At 41.9% G+C, this 17841-nt stretch overlaps 1 protein-coding gene across 3 annotated transcripts in view; it reads left to right on the forward strand.

The window, feature by feature from the left end:
• Positions 1-17841, forward strand: part of GRHL2 (grainyhead like transcription factor 2) — a 166883-nt gene that overhangs the window by 30588 nt on the left and 118454 nt on the right. For all 3 annotated transcript variants that reach the window (XM_081503476.1, XM_081503475.1, XM_081503474.1), the window contains exon 2: positions 15715-15910. In XM_081503476.1, the coding sequence (XP_081359602.1) occupies positions 15743-15910 (168 nt within the window). In that variant the 5' untranslated portion in view covers positions 15715-15742. The remainder of the gene's footprint in view (positions 1-15714; positions 15911-17841) is intronic.

Consider the following 17841-nt stretch of genomic DNA (forward strand, 5'->3'; position numbering starts at 1 on the left):
ATTGGCTTACAATTTAATTATGTTGTGGTCAGAGAATTTAGTCTGTTTCATAAGAATTCTTTGAAATGGGTGGTCTTCCTTAATGGCTTGATACAGGATCAATCTTCTTATGTATCATGGGTGCTTAAAAAGAATACTCCTGTCTTTTTAAAATTCAGTTTGAAAAAAATCTCTTAAAAGTAGAGTTAACTCATTTTCACTTATTGCAGTGCTGAAATTATAAGGTCTTATTTTTCACATGTTATTTTGTCATTTTTATTTTTGCTTACTTCTGTTTCATTGATCAATATATTTTTTTTCCATGATTTTTCTCTAGTGATTTTCTAGTAGAGCAATCTTCAAACTGTTTGTTCTCAGAATCCCTTTACACTCTTAAATTGTTGAAGTCGCTAAAACATGTGTTTGTGTGGGTTTTATATAGACTGTAGTCTGCTGGGCTCCTCTCTCCATGGGATTCTCCAGGCAGAAATACTGGAGTGGGTTGCCTTGCCCTCCTCCAGGAGATCTTCCCAACCCAGGATTGAACCTGCCATCTCATTATGTCTCCTGTATTGGCAGGCAGGTTCTTTACCACTAGCACCATCATAGATATATGTGTGTATGTATACACACACATATAGATATTACAGTTTACCAATCTAGAAATTAAAGATGAGAAATATACAATATATTTTATTATTTAATTAAAATAATGATTATAAACCCATTGCATATTAACATAGCATTTAAAAAATGAAAACTAATTAAAATTTCAAAAATGAGGAATTTAGTGAGAAGTGCTATGTTGTGCTCAGTCGCTCTGTCCATGAGGATTCTCCAGGCAAGAATACTGGAGTGGGTTGCCATGCCCTCCTCCAGGGGATCTTCCCAACCCAAGGATCGAACCCAGGTTTCCTGCATTGCAGACAGATTCTTTACCATCTGAGCCACCAGGGAAGCCCCTTAGTGAGAAGAGTGGTATTGATTTATATTTTTGCAATTCTCTTTAATGTCTGGTTTCATAGATGACAGCTGGATTCTCATATCTGCTTCATTGAGTGTGTTGCAAAATGTTATTTTGTTTGAAGTATAGGTGAAGAAAATCCTGCTTCACACTGGTAGTTGGAAAAGAAAGACATATCTTCAAAGCCTTTTCAGATAATTGTAGATACTTGGATACTGCATCAAAACTTGGCAGGCGGGCTCGTTCCTAGGGTGGACTGTTCTCTTACATGTAAGGAGAGCTCAGGGGTGCAGAGGGTGTCTGGAGGCTTCCTTTGCGAAGGTACAGGCGAAGTCCAAGGGGGCAAGCTGAGGGTAGGACACGGGGTGGGGGTGGGGGGCTTCTTGTTGTTTTAAAGCTGAATTTCCTCCCTCTGTGCTCCTTCCACAACCCCCTTTGTTTCATTTGGTTGTTTGAAATTACTCTAGGCATTTTCCCAAGTTGTTTTTCTCTCTGGTTCTAGGACCCTTCCAAAGACTGATCCCTTCTGTATTCAAGAAGTGAACACGTAGCTAGTTGCTATGACTGACTTGGTTATAGATGCTGAAGACTCTGAGTTCGAGTTTTCCAGACTCAGTGGGAAAACCAGTTTTCACTTATGCAGTCAGTAGGGGTGCAGCGCTCTTGACTTTGGTTTCTCCTCTATTCCAGTCTTCTGCTTTCTGTCTTCTAGAATTGCACAAAATTTCTGTTTTCACATTGACTACACATTATTATGTGTCTCAGTTGAGGGAAATCTTTGAAGGAAAAGTAAACACATGAAATGGTCACGAGATAGAAATCTGTCCTGTAGCCTTTTAAGAGGCTCTCATTTTTTTATTTCTTATTTTTTTCCTGCTGGAGATTTGAGCATGACAAGTTTCTCTAAAGAACTGATTCTCTTTTTAATTTCTGAAGCTGATTTGGCTTTCAGATGATTTTTTTTCCCTTAAAAATTGAATTTTGGTCACTATTGAAAATAATGTTTCTAATATTTCCTAATTATTTAATGTATGTTTTTATTATGTCAATTACTTAACATTTTCTACAGGATATTTAAAAACAGATGGCCTCTAACTGTGTCAAACTAAAGAAGGATAAGGTGTAGTGGCTATTCCTCTCCATATGTAGTTTATTTGTGTTACCTGCCTAATACGTACCCCACAGAAAGTTTCAGCACCTTGGAATTCTACAAATAATTAAAACACATAATCTTTGTCTTCAAGGAGCTTATAGACTTCCACTTTGTGCAATATTTCTAGAACTTTGAATTTAGATATTGTTTCATTTACTTCCATGTAAGAAAATCCCCTGTCATATTGGTCTCTTCTATCTGGTCTGTTTTCTAGTTCCTTCTTTTCAAGTAACTTTTTGGATGATGAAAGTAGAGCATAGTCAAGAATTGACAACAAGGAAAAAGAATACTTAAGAGCTCAGGCTCTGGGATGCCATCCTGGTCTAAGCTGACTGCTACGTGACCCTAGGCGTGTAATTTAGCACTTTGTTCAACGTCTGTGTAAAGGGCTTGGTTACCTTGTCCGACTTTATGGCTCCAGTAAAGAAAAAATGTGTTAACCCATGTCAAGGGCTTAGAGCACTATCTGGCATATAGTAAGGGCTCAATAAGTATGTGTGACTTATTATTAAAGACTATTTGAAAAGTGAAAAAGAAACAGAAATTCACCCCTGATCCTTGTTACTATTCTGGATTTTGATTTACATACACACAATTTTAACCATTTTTAATTGCTTCATAGATTGTAAGCTCTACAAATTCTCTCCATTTTAAAAATTATTTTCTTGTCCTCTTTCTTTTACTTTCCATTTTGGTATCTTTTTCCTCCTGTTTGTTTCTACTGCTCGATGATGTGCTTTTCCAGCTGCTTCTTAATTATATCCCTAATCCTCTGAGTCCTTGATTAATTAGTAGGTGGACGAAGCGTGCTTGTACGCATGCATACTCAGCTGCTCAGTTCTTTCTGACTCTCTGTGACCCCACGGGCTGTAGCCCATGGGCACTAGCAAACCTAGGGCCTGGGTGAGAGAGACCTTCAGTCAATGGATCAGTGTATTCTGCAGTTAATATATTTTAAATGAAGCTATCTTAATTTTAATAAACAAGTTTTGTTTTAAAATCCACTTACTTTAAAGAACTGTGCATTTTATATGCATAAAATGCATATCTGCATTTTATATGAGAGCATTATAATATTTTCACTGAATTAATCAAAATTCTCATTGTCAAATATAACCATCTTCAACATAAGACTATTGATGTCACCCCAGACTTTTGGATTCATTTTATTTCCTTTGATTTATATATGGATTTGGTCAAGGGCAAAAAGTTAGAGTCATTAAGGACAAATGCTCAGTGTAGAAACTTCCTAATCAATTTCAACCCTTGTTCCAACATGGAAAGTATCTGTTGTCTCTTGTGATTTGCCTCTAGCAAGCACCAAAAGGAGGGATGTTATTGAAAGTAGCTACTAGTGAAATGACTAACATCGTTGGCATTTAAATTGTGACATTATCCCTGGTCAGGATGGTTGGTTCATTAGTTTCCATTTGAAACTCATATTCTGTTACTGGAGAAAATGCCAGGATTTCCAAAGAAAGAGTGATTGTCAGTTCTTAAATCTTGCCCTTAAGTTTAGGATCTGAATATAGTCTTTTTTGTCTTTTTGGCTGAGAAGCTGAAGTGATTATATGTCAGTAAGCAGTGACGTTAAATCAGCTACCAGAAATTGAAGTGGATGAAGATTAAACTCCAAGTGCTGAAGACTCAGTATAAGAAGAGGCATTCTATTTGGAAAATAGAATTCATATAATCTCAAGATAAAGGTTGTGTATGTGTAAGAGAGAGAGAGAGAGAGAAACAGAGAGAAGGAGGGGGATATTGAGACAGAGAACATAGCATGAAATCCTGAGAATCTTTTTTTAATTGAAGTATAGTTGATTTACTCTATTTCTGGTGTACAGCAAAGTGTTTCAGTTATATATATATGTGTGTGTGTATATATATATGTGTGTGTGTATAATATATATACATATATATAGATATTCTTTTTCAGATTCTTTTTTGTTATAGGTTATTACTGTGCTATGCAGTAGGTCCTTGTTTGTCTATTTTATATATATAGTGTGTATCTGTTAATTCCATACTTCTAATCTATTCCTCTCCCCTACGTTTCTCCTCTGGTTACCGTAAGTTTGTTTTCTATGTCTGTGAGTTTATTTCTGTTTTGTAAATAAGTTCATTTGTATCATATTTTTAGATTCCATATATAAGTGACATCATATGGTATTTGTCTTTGTCTGTCTGACTTACTCCGCTTAGTAGGATAATCTCTAGTAAAACTTCACTTTTTGTCTTTTGGCTGTGTTGCAAGACATGCAGGATCTTCCCAGGGATGGAACTTGCCCCGCCCCTGCGCCCCCGCCGGCACCCTGGCCCCCCCCCCCCAGTAGAAGCAGAGTCTTAATCACTGGACCAATTGGAAAGTTCCAAACTTCACTTCCTAAAGAGAGGTGGAAAAATTCTTTTGTCCCCACCTCAAGTCAGTGCTGGGAATGATAGACAACAGGAGGGGGGAAGGGTCACGAATCGCAGACCTTTGCTGAGTAGAGCTCAGTCCTCCTCTAGTTTTGCCTCTGGTCTCCACATAAATCTGCTTGATTTCCTAGTGTGTAGCTCATATTTTGGGGCTTCCCAGGTGGCACTAGTGGTAAAGACCCTGTCTGCCAGTGGAGGAGACATAAGACACGTGGGTTCAATCCCCGGGTTGGGAAGATGCCCTGGAGGAGGGCACCACAACCCTCTTCAGTGTTCTGGCCTGGAGAATCCCTTGGACAGAGAAGCCTGGTGGGCTACAGTCCATAGCGTTGCAAAGAGTTGTACAGGACTGAAGCGACTTAGCATGCACTCACAGCTCTTATTTCAGGAGAACAGAAGAATGAATCCTCATTTTGTTTAATGTGAAGGTGAAAATTAAGAGGTGAGAGAAGGACACTTTAGGATCAATACTTGTAAATTAATTTTACAATTCTGCTTCTTACAGTGAAGGCAACTTGCATTTGTGTAGCCCTTTACAGTTCATGACCAATTTACAAATATACTATAAACTGATTTTATCAAAATGGAAAAAATAGCTCCCTCAGTCCATTCATAATACTTTACTCTTTTTTTAACCTTTTTAAAAAATTGAGTTTTATTGGAGTATAGTTGATTTACAACGTTGTGATCCTCCTAGTGCTTTAAACTCCAATTTACACTTCATTTCTTCAGCTGAACTTTTATTCACTCATTCAACAAATTTAACTGAGTGGCAGGTATTGTTCAGTGCCTGTGATACATCCATGAAGAAAAAAAAAAAAGAGAATCTCCATCCTGTGGAGCTTACATTCTCATAGGGGTAGATAGACGGTGAACACAGAACATAGTAAGTCGGCTACATTGTATGAGCAGATGGTGACTACCAGGGAAGAAGGGAGAAGGGACTTCTCTGGTAATCCAGTGGCTCAGACTCCCAGTGCTGGAAAGGGGGTGATGGTTTGATTCTTGGTTGGGGAGCTAAATCCCACATGCTACACCTGGGGGTCCCGCAGGCTGCAACTAAGACCCAGCACAGCCAAATAAATAAGTACTTTTTTAAAAAGAGTAGAAGCTGTATAAGGGAGATGTCAAGTTTGGAGGAACTGAGATTTTTAGGATAGGTGGCATCACTGACTCAGTGGACATGAATTTGAGCAAACTCCAGGAGATGGTGAAGGACAGGGAAGCCTGATGTGCTGCAGTCTTTGGGGTCACAGAGTAACAACAACGAGGGTGGGTGGAGGCAGGTCACTGCGTTAATAAAGGTAGTCAGGATTAAGTCTCATTGTGGTGAGATCGGGGCAGAAGTTTAGAGGCAGCGAGAGAGTTATGTAGGGATACTGGGGGAAAGAACATTCCAGGAAGATGAACTAGCTGGAGCCAAGACCCGAAGGTAGAGACGTGGAGCCAAGGAAGAGGATCAGAATGAGGGCAGAGGATGACAAGCGGAGAGAGGACCAGGAGGGAAGCTGGGAGAAGTAAGGGAGGAGAGGTTCTGTAGGACCTGGAAGACCACTGGAAGGACCTTGACCTCTAAGGAAAATGGGGATGATATAGGACTGAGGATGGGAGTAGCCTGATCTGATTTATGTCTTAATGGGATTTCTTTAGATGCTGCTTTGTTGAGAATAGACTGGAGGGAGGAGGGGGACAATGGTGAAAGTAGGGAGGTTTATTCAGAAACAGTATTAGCTCTCTGTTGCTGGGTAACATAGTATCTAAAAACTTAGCAGCTAAAAGAGCAAACATTATCTTACACAGTTTCTGATGGTCAGGAGTCTAAGAGTAGCTTAGCTGGAGATGGTTGTGGCTCAGGGTCTCCATAAGGCTGTCATTTGGGGCTATGACTGGTTTCGCACTTGACTTTGACTGCAGGATGTACTAAGCTCCCTCACATGTTGGTGGTGGTCTTCAGTTTCTCATTAATTGTTAGTCAAGGCTTCGGTTCCTCACCGTAATATGGCAGTTTGGTTTCTCCAGAATAAGAGAGTAGAAAGAGAGAAAGGGAGCGACTTACCAAAATGGAAGTCTTTCATTATCTAATTCTAGGAGTGCCATGATCATGGCATCTGGTCCCATCACTTCATGGGAAATAGATGGGGAAACAGTGGAAACAGTATCAGACTTTTTGGGCTCCAAAATCACTGCTGATGGTGATTGCAGCCATGAAATTAAAAGACGCTTACTCCTTGGAAGGAAGATTATGGCCAACCTTGACAGCATATTTAAAAGCAGAGACATTACTCTGCCAACAATGGTCCTTCTAGTCAAGGCTGTGGTTTTTCCAGTGGTCATGTATGGATGTGAGAGTTGGACAGTGAAGAAAGCTGAGCGCCGAAGAATTGATGCTTTTGAACTGTGGTGTTGGAGAAGACTCTTGAGAGTCCCTTGGACTGCAAGGAGATCCAACCAGTCCATCCTAAAGGAGATCAGTCCTAGGTGTTCATTGGAAGGACTGATGTTGAAGCTGAAACTCCAATACTTTGGCCACTTCATGCGAAGAGTTGACTCATTAGAAAAGACCCTAATGCTGGGAAGGATTGGGGGCAGGAGGAGAAGGGGACGACAGAGGATGAGATGGTTGGATGGCATCACCGATTCAATGGACATGTGTTTGGGTAAACTCCGGGAGTTGGTGATGGACAGGGAGGCCTGGCGTGCTGCGATTCATGGGGTCGCAAAGAGTAGGACACAACTGAGCGACTGAACTGAACTGAGGAGTGCCATACTGTCACTTTTGCCATCTGCTATTGATCATATCAAAGTCCGGTACAGTGTGGGTGGGCACTCCACAAGGCTGTGAGTTCTAGGAGGCAAGCATTGTTGGGAGCCCATAGTGGAGGTTGCCCACCTCAGAGACAATTGCGGTAATCCAAGTAGAAGATGACGGTGGCTTGTAGCAGCATACTTGCAGTGGAATAGTGAGAAGAGGTCACAGTCTAGGTATATTTTGAAGGTAATATCTATAGGATTTTTAAATGAAGTGGATGGAAGAAAATGAAGGTTCATGGGTGACTCTGTGTTAGCTGCCTTTTAAGAGATAAGTGCCTGGGACCACTCCAGGTGTCTAGGTATTGTCCTTAACTCAGGGAGGTGTGTGTGTGTGTGTGTGTGTGTGAGATAGAGTGGGGACTGGTGCTTTTAGAAGAAAGCCAGTGCAAAGTTTGAGAAGAGGGATTCGCAGATCTTTGAGTGAATTCGGGCAGGTTGGGAATCCAAGGCAGGTCAGGGACGTGGTGTAGGATAGACTGGACTATGTGTGGGAACTGCTGGTTTTTGATTAACGAATGTCACTTTCTTGGTGTAGTTGGTGGATCTAACAGCTGAATAACAGTTTTCCCTCCGTAATTGGTATTCTTTGCATAGTAAAAATTAACTGGTAGAATATGTAGTAAATGGGCTTCCCTGGTAGCTCAGCTGGTGAAGAATCTGCTGGCAATGCAGGAGACCCCAGTTCGATTCCTGGGTCAGGAAGATCCCTTGGAGAAGGGATAGGCTACCCATTCTAGTATTCTTGGGCTTCCCTGATGGCTCAGATGGTAAAGAATCTGCCTGCAGTGCTGGAGACCTGGGTTAAATCTCTGGGTCAGGAAGATCCCCTGGAGGAGGGCATGGCTACCCACTCCAGTATTCTTGCCTAGAGAATCCCCATGGACAGAAGAGCCTGCTGGGTTACAGTCCATGGGGTCACAGAGTTGGACATGACTGAGCAACTGAGCACAGCACAGCACATGTAGTAAATAATATACATACTGTGGGAGTTTGTAGTACAGCTGCTGCTACTGCTAAGTCGCTTCAGTCGTGTCCGACTCTGTGCGACCCCATAGACGGCAGCCCACCAGGCTCCGCCATCCCTAGGATTCTCCAGGCAAGAATACTGGAGTGGGTTGCCATTTCCTTCTCCAGTGCACGAAAGGGAAACGTTAAAGTGAAGTCGCTCAGTCGTGTCCGACCCCTAGCGACCCCATGGACTGTAGCCCACCAGGCTCCTCCGTCCATGGGATTTTCCAGGCAAGAGTACTGGAGTGGGGTGCCATTGCCTTCTCTGTTTGTAGTACAGGGAAGCCCTTAAAAACTCAAATAGGAACAATCAAGGAGTATTTTCTGCAAGATGGGATATTGGAGCTGGGCTTTGCTAAGAGTAGAGTTTAGATGGAGAGAAGTAGGAAGGGAATTTCAGGCAGGGGAACAGTCTGAGCAAAAGCATGGATATAGAAATGGGGCTTCTCTGCAGAACTTCAGCTAAATGGCTCAACTCCTTACATTAAGCAAGTAGGAATAAATTTTGAGAAGTAGGTAGGGGCCTGATAATGGAGAATCCTAAGTGTCAGATGGAGGGTTTTGGACTCGATATTACAGGTGGTGAAGAAACACAGGACACTCTTGAAAGTAATTAACTACAGAAGGTGATTCCACAGGGCTTCAGTAGGGGTTGAAGGTGGGGAAAGCTGAAGGATAATGAGACCACTTGGAGGCATGAAGAGATAAGACTAAAACTGTGATCGTGGTTATGGTGACTGACTCCATATAAAGGACAAAGAGAAAGTATAATAGCTAACACACATGAGACTTTTGTACTGTGTCAATTTTAATTCTGAGAAAATCCTAGAGAGTGGATATTATTATTCTGTTTCATTTGGGAGTACATCTCAGTTTTACAGGTGAGGAGACTGATGCCCGGAAAGGTTAACTAACTCAACCAAGGTTACACAGCTAGTAAGCGGTGCAGCCAGGATTTACACCCAGGCCATCTGGCTCCAGAGTCTATATTTTATTTTACTTTTTATTTTAAATTTATTTATTTTAATTGGAAGCTAATTACTTTACAGTATTGTGGTGGTTTTTGCCATACAGCGACGTGAATCAGCCATGGGTGTCCGCTTCCACCTCCCTGCCCACAGAGTCTATATTTTAAACCAGTGTATAAGACTTGGCTCTCGATAACTAGGGACAGGTGATGATGAGGTGTGCTCTACTGAGAAATGATGATTACCTTAGTTCTGGATTGAGTTTAAGTTGACAACAGGACATCTAAGAGAGAAGGCAGAACTGGCTTTTAGGTGATACATGTCTGTTAGACATGAAAGTAGAGGATGAATGAAAGCCATGTGAATCAACAATGGAGAGAAAAGAACCAAGGGCCCAGGAATGGTGAGAGTTAGAGAACAGGAAGAGGAGAGTAGAACTTAGGCTTTGCAGGTGGCACTCGTGGTAAAGAACCCGCTTGCCAACGCAGAAGATGTAAGAGATGGGGGTTTGATCCCTGAATTGGGAAGATCCTCTGGAGAAGTGCATGGCAGCCCACTCCAGTATTCTTGCCTGGAGAGTCCCATGGACAGAGGAGCCTGGTGGGCTACAGTCCATAGGGTTGCAAAGAGTCAGACACAACTGAAGTGACTTCTCATGCATGCAGAGTAGCAATTGGAAAAGAATGTTTGGCTACAGAGGAGAACTGCCCTTGTACAGTATCTTAGAAGCCAGGCCAGGCAAGATTTTACAGAAGAGAGAAATGGTCAAGAAAATCCAAGGAGATTAAGAACAGAGAGCTGTCTGTTGGATTTTGAGCGGAGGTCATTAATAGAATCAGTTCTAAAGAGAATACTTCTAACTATTATTTATTGGAGATCTGTAATGTACCAGGCTCCTTGTATGTGAATATCTGAGTTTTCCTTTAGAACAACACTGTAAGTCTGATATGATACAGAGGAAGAAACAAGCCTTGAAGAAATAAAGTACCTCATCCAAATTCAGAAATTGACAGAGCTGAGATTAAAACTGGAGTTTAACCATTCTCCCCCTAGATGAAGGCAAAAAGCTCCCAAACAACCCTCCCCACAAAGAAAGACTACAGTTCTTCTACGAATTTTTTTTTTTTTAATGAATGGCAAGAAATGAATTGAAAGTGATAATTTGACGTGAAAACTTAACTGTCCTGGTTTTCTGTGGTCCCAAGTGAAACGAATTTATGTCTGCATGTGTTGACTATTACTGCACAATTTTTAGGAGGTGAAGGCATTATGTGTTAAGTTCTGTATGCTTCTCCCCAGCAAAGCATTCCCTCTGTTAGACTCTTACTAATGCCCCAGGGCATGGTAGGTTGTGGTAGAGTGATCTGGAGTTTTTCTTGACCTGTTGATTATGATCTCAGTCTCATGAATGCTCCCCCTCTTTCACTACTTCAGCTGATGACTCACTCATCTGTTAGTTTTTCTCCCAGCATCAACAAAATGAAGTAGTGGATTAAAGAAACAAATGAAAGAGAAAAAAAAAATAACTATGATCTAACAAGGCCTTTAGCCTTGCTGGGAATATTCAGGTGCTAATGTAAACTTTTTTCCAAGGAAGAACAAGGATCAGGTTTATAGTTGATGTATTCTGTTTTCAAGGCAAATCAGAAAATTGCACACCTAAAGCTACTGAAAGGATATTTAAAAAACTGACCGGCGCATGATTCGAACTACCATTCCAAAAGAGCAATGATGAAACTCACCTTCAGAAAGTGTTCCAAACTTTGGTAAAAGCTGTTCTATGAAAACTTTCCTTTCTTTGCAAGCCTACATTTTTGCTCAGTGTACCAGAGAGATTGTTCTGTTTTTATTAAACCAAGTTTTATTCAACGGTGCTCTGTACCGGAGAGATTAGAATCTATGGAAAAAAAAAAAAAAGTCATTATGCAGTTAAAGGGAAGAGCATAAAACTCCTTTGGCCATCAAAAAATGTGAACAGAAACATCTAGCAAGGTTGTACTTTCCCGGAATATTTTTTTCTATTGATCATGTAAGGATTCATTAAGCATTTCTTCATAGAAAAGCTGATGAATCTAGATTTATGAGTGAACATTTGTGCTGGGAACATATGAAATCAGTAATCCAGGAGACTCAGCAGGAGGGAGAAAAAGGAAGACTCAAGGGAAAAGTCTCTCCAGTGAATGAGGAGGCTACTTAGTGTAAATCAAGAGTTGGCTCTTATCCTTCACCCTGGTGCTGCCTGCTAAATTTTGGAAATTAGCCAGTGTTGTAATTAACACTCCACCCCCAACCCACCCCCACCCCGCCTCCCCGCTTTTCTTAAGTAAGGAGAGTCAAATCCCCATCTTTTCCAATGGTGAGGTCACTACAAGTAACGTAAAGCTCTTCCTTCCTGCCAGCCGGTTTTAGGAAGTATACATGATGCGTGGGCACTCCTGGGCAGCAATTGGGGTTCAGATCCCTCTATTTTGCCCTCTAAGTGAAGGCTGCAGACCAGGCACCCAGGTTGGCTTCTACTAAGTGACTGGGAGGGGTGTAATGGCACTGCCCCACGCGGCCCACCAGCACTGCCTTTTTGGTCCTCCCAGAGACTTCATTTCTCCCACTTACAGACCCTTAGGAGTCCACCAAAATTCTGTCTCTAAAACCAACTCTATCCTCTGTGATTAGTAATGTCCACAATATGGAAATGCTGTTTTATTGTTAAATCAAAATGTGTAAATTTCTTTATTTTTTTTTTGACATTGAAGAGTAGTTGATTTATGATGTTGTATTAGTTTCTGCTGCACAGCGAAGAGATTCAATTATACATATACGTATACATTCTTTTTTTTATATCCTTTCCCATTATGGTTTATCACAAGATATTGCTATCCAGTAGGGCTTTGTTGTTTAGCCGTTCTCTATGTACTAGTTTGCATTGCTAACCCCTAACTCCCACTCCATCCCTCCCCCACCTCCGCTGCCATTAGCAATCACAAGTCCGTTCTCTATGTCTGTGAGTCTGTTTCTGCTTTTGTAGATAAGTTCATTTGTGTCATATTTTAGGTTCCACACATAAGGGATATCATATGGTATTTGTCTTTCTCTGACTTACTTCACTTAGTAGACAGTCTCTAGGTCCATCTAGGTTGCTGCAAATGGCATTATTTCATTCTTTTTTTTATGACTAATACGCCATTGTATATAAAATATGTGAATTTCTTGGACTCTCCAAAATGAACAAATGTGCTCCTTTTGTCAGAAAATCCATTGTTTTGCATTACCAATACACTCTTCACTTAAAAACAATTTTTCTCACATCTGCCCATTTCACCACTGACCAGCACTCTCCTGCCTTTCCTTCAGGTCTTTGTGGGAACTTTGCTTCCTCCTGGACCCTCTGGCTAGGTTAGTCCCCTCTGTCATAAACCCTCACTCATGACACAGTTCATTTCTCACATTCATCACTCATGTAACACTGGTGCTTGCTTTCCCTTCCTGGACTGCAGGCTACGTGGGCTACAGGGCAGTGCCCGTGTCCTTTGCTATCACATCCTCCACATATAGCATGATATTTGGTGTCTGTTGGGCTCTTATGGAAAATAGCCAAGTGAACAACTTCAGACTCCCTTAATTAATGATTACCTGTAGCACTTCTGCGTTATAACCAAAAGTTGCTATGCCCTCAAACTTTATAGGAATATAGAACTGTGCCGTGAGAGTAATACTTGTTATTGTTGTTCGGTTTACAATTGTTTTATCCATTATCTTATTGGGTTCTCACAGTCACACTGTGAGGTTAGTAGGGTAGGCATTGCTGTGCTTTGTGTTTTAACTTTGTGTTTTATATTGGAGTAGAGTTGGTTAACAATGTTGTGTTAGTGTCAGTTGTACCACAAAGTGATTCACTTATACATATACATGTATCCTTTTTCAAATTCTTTCCCCAATTAGGTTGTTCCATGATATTAAGCAGAGTTCCCTGTGCTATATACAGTAGGTCCTTGTTGGTTATCCATTCATATCAGTCAGAATGGCTGTCATCAAAAAATCTACAGGCTGGAGAGGGTGTGGAGAGAAGGGAAGCCTCCTACATCCTTGGTGAGAATGTAAGTTGGTGCAGCCACTAAGGAAAAAGGGCTTCCCTGGTAGCTCAGTTGGTAAAGAATCCGCCTGCAATGCAGGAGATCCTGGTTCGATTCCTGGGTAGGGAAGATCCACTGGAGAAGGGATAGGCTACCCACTCAGTATTCTTGGGCTTCCCTTGTGGCTCAGATAGTAAAGAATCTGCCTGCAATGTGGGAGACCTGGGTTCAATCCCTGGGTTGGGAAGATCCCCTGGAGAAGGGAAAGGCCGCCCACTCCAGTATTCTGGTCTGGAGAATTGCATGGACTATCCAGTCCATGGGGTCGCAAAGAGTCAGACACAACTGAGCGACTTTCACTTTCACATTTAATTCCTACTTCATATCATACTGCAGTACTTCTTTGCTGCCATTCACTCACTCACTTCACTAAGGAAAAAACAGTATGGGGGTTCCTTAAGAAACTAAAAATGTGTGTTGTGTGTTAGTTGCTCAGTTGTGTCTGACTCTTTGCAACCCCACGGACTGTAGCCTGCCAGGCTCCTTTGTCCATGGGATTCTCCAGGCAAGAATACTGGAGTGGGTTGTCTTTATGTAAGGCACGAAGAAACCGAATCTCAGGCACTGTTCCTCCTCTGTAAACAGTGAATAAACAGTGAACAGAGACTCACTTCCAGAGCCTGCGCTGCTCCATGTCACCACACAGCTGAATGGTTAGAAAGGCCTTCCACCAGGGTTTTCTCGTTTACTTCCAGAAACTTGGTTTTTACCCTTTTAATGCAATTCAGGTACAGTTGGGTCATTATTTTCTCCTTCCTCCCAATCAGTTCCACCAAGCCATTGGCACGAAGAGTTCAAACCATCCAAAATTTGGAGACCATCTAAAATTCCACTCTGCTCCATGCGGATTTCCCACCCCCACCCCCCAATATATGTCACCAATGTCAGTGTCATTTTCTGACCCTCCACCGATGCATGACACCATGCCTCCACAAAGGGCCCTCAACACAGCCTTTGTTGTGAGTTCACACCAATTTTCCACCACAAAGTGAGCTGGAAGACCATCTACCATTAGAGGGCCCTGCAGGAATATCAGCAAAAAGGTTTGTCTTTACTGAATGACCATCGGAAGGCTCTTGCTGGATGAATTTCCACTGATCGGCCTACATGCTGCCTTTGCAATCCTGCTGCTTGTCTGTGTCACGTTACCCTGAGCAGACCCAGGTGTTACTGAAATACAATGTCTCATTGCTACTTTCTGATTTCATTTCAATGAACAAGCCTGGGGTGTGCTTCTGAGGACTGTGGTGGTTTAGGGGTGAAAGTGAAAGTCACTCAGTCGTGTCCAACTCTTTGCAACCCCGTGAACTATAACCCGGTAGGCTCCTTTGTCCATGGAATTATCCAGGCAAGAATACTGGAGTGGATAGCCATTCCCTTCTCCAAGGAATCTTCCCGACCTAGTGATCAAACCCAGGTGAGTCACCTGCATTGCAGGCAGATTCTTTACCGTCTGAGCCACCAGGTACTTGAGTTATTATCGAATCCTCCTTGAGAAATTGCTTTGATGATCATTTGCCGCTTTACCTGAGTTTGGCTTGGTTAAGATTGACAAACAACTTCAACCCCTCTTGTCTGCTGAAGATTCTCCAGGTGCCGTCCTCACCTTCTGTGATGATCTTTTATGATCTGTAGCTTCGATGTCCTTTAAATATAGTAGGATCCCGTGGAACGCAGGACTCATGTACAGAGTTCATCTCTTTCCTGTTGTTTCGCATCTGTATGATGCATCATATCTGCAGTACGCCTTGTACCTTATTTCTGTAGCTTCTATTGCCTTTTAAATTAAGGGACTTGGATTGGTCTATAATTTGCTAGCAGTTATACTGTAAATTACACTAGATAAAACTGTTTTTTAACAGCCATTGACATGCCAATTACTTTTAATGTGTGGCACATATTTATACACTAGAACTTACAGAATTAAATGAAACCTGTTCCCTCCCAGGGTTTCATTCTAATATATGTTAATGAAAGATAATCAAATAAAATGATTTGGCTCCTGAACTGATTGGTTATGAAAAGCCGAGTGTGAAGGGAGTCAACTTAACTACTTCTACACTACCTTTTAAAGGCATTATTACCTCTCCTGGACAGTCAAGAAATACATCAGTGGCTTTATCAGTCTGACATGGCCATCACTTTAGTCTCAATCTTCGTTCTCTTCCATTCTGGGGAAGTACAAGTGAACCTAATAACGTGCCTATTTTTATTCCACGTGTACATTTAGTGGGAAAAAATAACACTTCTCTGATCATGAGTCTCGCATTTCTCTTGCTTTCGCAGTAATAAACGACTGGTGGCCTTAGTGCCCATGCCCAGCGACCCTCCATTTAATACCCGGAGAGCCTACACCAGTGAGGATGAAGCCTGGAAGTCGTATTTGGAGAACCCCCTGACGGCGGCCACCAAGGCAATGATGAGCATCAACGGTGACGAGGACAGCGCGGCCGCCCTTGGCCTGCTGTACGACTACTACAAGGTAGACCGCGGAGCCCCGCCTCCCTCCACTCTCGGCCCCTAGGACCACCCCTCTCTGTGGGCAGACACGACAAATTCTTCGTCCCAGGCCAGAGAACCAAGGGTATTTCCACACTCACTGTGGAACTCAGCCTCTTCCTTATCTCATTGCTTCCCTGCTTTCCCGTCTATGAAGCCCAACCTCACCCCTGCCCAGAGGGAGTTTTCCTTTTCAGATACTTACTTGTGTGCCCTCTGTTTACAAGCATGCGTAGTATCTACATTTCATGCCTGCAAGGCAGGAGACCTGGGATTGATTCCTGGGTGGGGAAGATCCACTGGAGAAGGGAGAGGCTACCCACTCCAGAGTTCTTGGGCTGCCCTTTTGGCTCAACTGGTAAAGAATCTGCCTGCAGTGCAGGAGACATGAGTTCAATCCCTGGGTTGGGAAGATCCCCTGGAGAAGGGAATGGCTACCCACTTAAGTATTCTGGCTTGGAGAATTCCATGAACTGTATAGTCAATGGGTTCCAAAGAGTTGGACACAACTGAGCGACTTTTACTTTCACATTTAATTCCTACTTCATATCATATTGCAGTACTTCTTTGCGCCATTTTTAATATATGATTTTTGGTGAATAAAGAATATTGCATTGTGTGGCTGTACCGTAATTTAGTCGTTGCTGTTTGGGGGCATTGAAGCTGCTTTTATTTCTATTATTTTAAAATTAAGTAATGTGGGACTTCCCTGGCGATCAGTGGTTAAGACTGTGCTTCCATTGCAGGGGGTGTGGGTTCCATTCCTGGTTGGGGAACTAAGATCCTTCATGATGCATGGTGTAGCCAAAAATAAATAAATTAATAAAATGAAATAAATAAATGAAATAATGAGAACCTTTATGTTTTTATTTATTAATTTTTTGGCTGAACCTTGTGATGTGCAGGATCTTAGTTCCCCGACCAGGGACTGAACCCAGCCCCATGGCAGTGAAAGCAGCAGTAAAAGTGCCAAGTCCTAACCACTGGAGTGCCAGGGAACTCCCTAGTTTGCTTTTAGATATTGCATTTTATAAGAAACATCAGGATTTCTAGATTTTTCACTTTTGTAAGAAATATACCAATGGATGCTTTTATGGTAGACTTTTGCAGCAATTCCAAAATCTGTCTCCTTTTGTTTCACTGAGCACTCAGTATTTATTTTGAAAAACCCTTAAAACAAAATGAATGTAATTCACTTGTATTACAAAAATACTTGTCATCAGTTCAGTTCAGTTCAGTTCAGTCGCTCAGACTTGTCATAGGTACCTTCAAAACAGGAGTATTTCAGAAAATCGAACAACAAACATTGGTCTGTCTCTGCTATAAAGGACTATATCTGGTATGACCTGCTTCCTTAGAACCATTGAAGTGTAATAAGTCAACAAGTATTTACTGGTTGAGGATATTTATTGCCTGATTTGATTGTCAACACCTGGGCTTATGCTGGGATTGGCACAAAGGTGAAAATGGCTCTGTTTATTTTGCTAGTTGGGCACAACTCTTTAGAATAAGAACTAAATCCTCCTCTTGCCCTCTCCCTCCATCATGAGAAAATCACACAAGAGGAATTTTATTTTAGTTAAGTGTCAGTCTCGGTTTCCTCCTTCCTTCCTGCATCCCAGTTCCTGTTTCCTTCCAGCAGTCTCCACCATTGCAAGTTATGCTGTCTCCTGTGTGTCTCCTAAACCAGAGTTTTCATGCTTTCCAAGGATCTCTCACCAACACCAACACCAGTGTCAACTCTGGCACTGACCCTCCAGGCCTACTCTTTCACCAACATTCTCTAAAATTATTCATTCCTTTTCCAGCTTCCTCTGATTTTCTCTATAAAACACTAAGGAGGGCTTCCTCTGTGGGGAGAGAAACTAAAGCCAAGCCAAGTTGTGCTTGTGTGTGTGTGTGTGTGTGTGTGTG

The sequence above is a fragment of the Giraffa tippelskirchi genome, chromosome 6 (genome assembly GCF_054371585.1).
Source record: "Giraffa tippelskirchi isolate mGirTip1 chromosome 6, T2T-mGirTip1v1.2.pri, whole genome shotgun sequence".
Lineage (NCBI taxonomy): Eukaryota > Metazoa > Chordata > Mammalia > Artiodactyla > Giraffidae > Giraffa > Giraffa tippelskirchi.